Source organism: Panthera uncia, chromosome B4 (genome assembly GCF_023721935.1).
Source record: "Panthera uncia isolate 11264 chromosome B4, Puncia_PCG_1.0, whole genome shotgun sequence".
NCBI classification, from domain to species: domain Eukaryota; kingdom Metazoa; phylum Chordata; class Mammalia; order Carnivora; family Felidae; genus Panthera; species Panthera uncia.
Window position 1 is genome coordinate 41081363 of NC_064809.1, and position 4191 is coordinate 41085553.

A 4191-nucleotide genomic window follows, 5' to 3' on the forward strand; every position below is an offset into this window, starting at 1 on the left:
CAGAGCCTGACGCGGGGCTCGAACTCACGGACCGCGAGATCGTGACCTGGCTGAAGTCGGACGCTTAACCGACTGCGCCACCCAGGCGCCCCGGGATTAGTCCTTTTTAAAACCAGTCCCATGGAGGAGATGGTCTCTAAGAAAGAGGCTAGGAGGTGAGAGAGTTGATAAAAGCCAGTGAAATGAGCAAGGAGAAATGGGAAGCCCAGGAATCTGAATTGGGTCATAAATATGACCTTGGGATCTGTCAGCAGAAAGGTCTAACCCATAACTTTCTGAGTTATTGTACGGTCAACTGAGATAAAATTTACGAAATGTTTTGTAAATTAAAACCACCATGTAAATGAAATGAACAGCACTGTGCACCGGAGAAAGCAATAATACTTTGCAAAACATCCTTCCTCCAGGATTAGCGCTAGGAATATTTATTTCTTGATCCAATAAGTCGATTAGCAGCTAATGGACAAAAAGGTGAATGCATGAAAGCAGTGTGTCACTGAGAAAGAGGACAAGGAATGAACTTAGATATCATGATATTTTTATGTAAGGAGTAGAAACTCATAGGAGGTTTACTGACCATAAAATTAAAACTGGTCACTTCCTCGTCGATTGCAGTGTTCAGAATCTTTTGATTTTTTTTTTTTTTAGGGGGTTTGTCATGCATTTTCTGGTCTATTGGCAATGGATTGGGTAGTTTTATACATGGACTGGAGGACTTACAGCAAATTGGCCCCTTTTCGTTTTCAACCCATTTACATATTGATTCCTCCCACAAAGCATTTCATGTCAAGGTTTTGACTTTTTAAAAATATTTATTTATTTATTTTGAGAGAGAGAGAGAATGTGTGTGCATGCGTGCAAGCTGAGGAGGGGCAGAGATTGAGAGAGAGAGAGAGAGAGAGAGAGAGAGGAGATCCCAAGCAGGCTCCCCTGTCAGCACAGAGCCAAACACAGCGCTCAAACTCATGAATCTCTAGATCACGACCTGAGATGAAACCTAGAGTCGGTCGCTTAACTGACTGAGCCACCCAGGCACCGGAGGCTTGGACTTTTGCAAGTCTTACCTGAGCAGGTCACACCAGCATCCTGTTGGTGAGTGCAGTTATGTTTTCCCCATCCTTCATGTTTGCAGTCCCAGAGAGCGGACTCATTCCCTCGGCAAGAAACATGATCCATCCAAATGCGTCCAGAGCCTGGCCTGGAATTAGCCCATCCAGTGGCTTTGATAGCAGTGGGACAACCCAGCTGCCTACAAATCACGGAGACCTCATCCATGCCCCAGTCGTTATTACACACAGTTCCCCATTCCTCCTGGACTTTCACCTCCACTCTCCCAGTGCACCTGTCTTCACCATCCGCCAGCCTCAGCTCCTTCTCTGCTTCTCCTGCAACAATGCATAAAGGCAGCAGTTGGTCAGGATCCAAAGAGCAAGTTGAAAATTAGTATTCTTTCGATTACTATTTATTTTTCAAAGCCAAATTGGAGAAACATGCCTGGCCTCATCCAAGGTACGATAGGAGAATGCTATTTGGGAATACACATATCAGCATCACAGGTTTCAGATAAAGTAATGACCTAAAACCAGTAAAGCTAAGTAACACAATTCTGATATTCTTTATAATGTCAACTTGCATAATCTCCACGGAAAGTTTACTATTAAAAGAGCATACTTCAGAATTGTATAGGGATGAGCCATGTAAGTTTCTCCAAATTCCTAAGATGGAAAAGATGAAGAGACCAGTCATAAGGAATTTAACACCCATTGTATACATATATGTAAAACACCATGAATTTTTAAAATACTATGTGCAATCTGATCAAAACTTTTCTATTTAAATGGAAATTGAGATGGAGATATTTTCCTACTATCTCCTACCATAAGATAATCCCTTCTCCCTCCCAACCCCTCCCAAATGTCTCAGCTCCCATCCTATGACTATTTTAACTAACCTAAGAATCTGTGCTCTCACACATATATATCTGGCCTCCCTCAGTACATTTTTAGGTAAACTTTGGCATTTGAATTTATTGAAGTGTTCCGAAAATTCCATTTCATCCCAATAATTCTGAGGTTTTTCTCCAGAAAAACCCTATTCCCTCTTTTTTTAGGTAGACATTATTTCAAATCTTTAAACAAAATGCACTGCCCCCCCCCCCATGTAACAGTTTATTTTATTTTTGGGGAAAGTGTGCTAATATTTTGTTCCTTTTTTGATATCACATGGTTAGGATCTTACTTTGTACTTTTAATATCTGATCCTTTGAAATCGCGAAGTGTGTTTTTAGATGCTGTTCAGCCTTCAGGAGAATTGTTTGCTTTTCAATAATTTTTGTCAGATTGGCTAAGACTGCAAGTAAATTTGACAAAGCACTCACCAAGAGAATTGGTGATCAAGCAGGAACTGAGAACTGAGACCACAGCCACAGTGGAGGGACTCAAGAGAACAAACCATCTTCTAAAGTCTATGGGGGAAAAAAAAAGGACAACAGTATTGTCTTCCCAAAGAGACTTTGGAGAATTTTGAGATTAACAAGGAAAGTCCAACCAAGACAAAGAAGCTTTCCTTCAAAATGGCAAGGCGGAATGGACACATTCACACCCAGAATCATACAGTCTCAATGAAATAGCTTTGAAACTGTTCATGTTGGTAGGCAACCCAGAGGTGAGGAATTAGAAGCAAGTTGAGGATGGAGAAGAATTTCAAAAGCAGACTTTAAGACCTGGAAAATCAAAACAGCATCTGTGAAATTTAGCAGGGAGCAGTTCCCTCCACAGGCACAAAACAATATTCAACTACAGAGGTCCCCGTCTCCAAGCCCACTTGATCCAGATGGAAAGTTCCATGAGGGAATGGATTATACCTGTCAAGTTCAGCGCTGTTTCACCAATACCTGGTATACTGCCTGCTAAAGAGTAGTTGAACATTGATGGAATAAAGTGACCATGTTTCTTTGTGAAAAACCAAAATATTGTGTAGAGTGTAAAACTCTAAAGCTTTTATCACTCTCACTTCTTAGTCTTACTCTAACCCAACACTTGCGTAAAAGTCCGAATGCTTTGGTAACCACACAGGAGCACCCACTTTGGGATAAGTCACTGAACTGTAAGCTTATGACTCATGCTTTCATGTGGCATGCTATCCTTTGATAAAAAAGCTCTGAAAAAAAAATTAAAAGTGCTAAATGAGTTTACCACATTCATAGAAATCAGAAAGTAGGTTTCAACACGCAGGGATGCTATTGTAAAGTTCCTCTAGGTGATCAACTTTCAATCAATATTCATTCCAGCACGTTCTATCTTTTCTAACCATTCTTTCCAGACTCAATACTGTTCAGTTCATTTCAGCCCCTTTCTGAGTCTCACCTCAGCGGTTTGACAAAATTGATGCCAAATCTAATCTTTATCTCCCACCTTCAATTTTGAATCTATGGCAGACACAAGTTACTGCCATGGAAGCTTCATGTCCGTTTCCCATCCCTCACTGATGCCAACCACTATTATGTAAGACCCATTGACTGCCAGAATCATTTTATGCTACATTAAAAGGTAAATGGGGAATAAATAAGAAATGTTACCAATAGGTCCAGAGTTTCCATGTAGCACCATTCTGAGTTTGTCCAGTCCAAAGTTTGAACGCTTTCTGAATCCTCTTGTGTTATTCCCTAGGAGTGTTCTGCTAAAGAAGAGGACCGCTAAAAATTCTAAAACATTATTTCACTTCTGCACACACACACACACAAATCCAGAAAGGCTACATAACAGGAGGTGGAGTCAATCGAAAAAGGGAAGTCATTCAAAAGACTGAGGTTCCCTTTCATACTCATGTTTTCTGCAGTATGGGACATGAAACAACCAAAGGAAATTGAGAAATATTTACTACGGATTTACAAAAATTAAGGGGAAATATTAACTCATGGACTGTTGTTACTGAAACGAATATTTAGATTTCTGTACTTTGTTTTGGACTAATACAGTAGAAACAAAAAGGATAGGGGCGCCAGGGTGGCTCAGTCGGTTGAGTGTCCGACTTCAGCTCAGATCACGATTTCGCCCTTTGTGGGTTGGAGCCCCGTGTCAGGCTCTGTGCTGACAGCTCAGAGTCTGGCACCTGCTTCTGATTCTGTGTCTCCCTCTCTCTCTGCCCCTTCCCTGCTTGTGCTCTGTCTCTCTGTCTCAAAAACAAACAAAC

At 41.1% G+C, this 4191-nt stretch overlaps 1 protein-coding gene across 1 annotated transcript in view; it reads right to left on the reverse strand.

Moving 5' to 3' along the window:
- Positions 1 to 3749, reverse strand: part of CD163 (CD163 molecule) — a 28956-nt gene extending 25207 nt beyond the window's left edge. Inside the window, 3 exon segments of the mRNA XM_049625031.1 lie at positions 1065 to 1385; positions 2378 to 2464; positions 3578 to 3749. Of these exon segments, the coding sequence (XP_049480988.1) occupies positions 1065 to 1385; positions 2378 to 2464; positions 3578 to 3608 (439 nt within the window). The 5' untranslated portion in view covers positions 3609 to 3749.
- Positions 3750 to 4191: the final 442 nt, after the last annotated feature.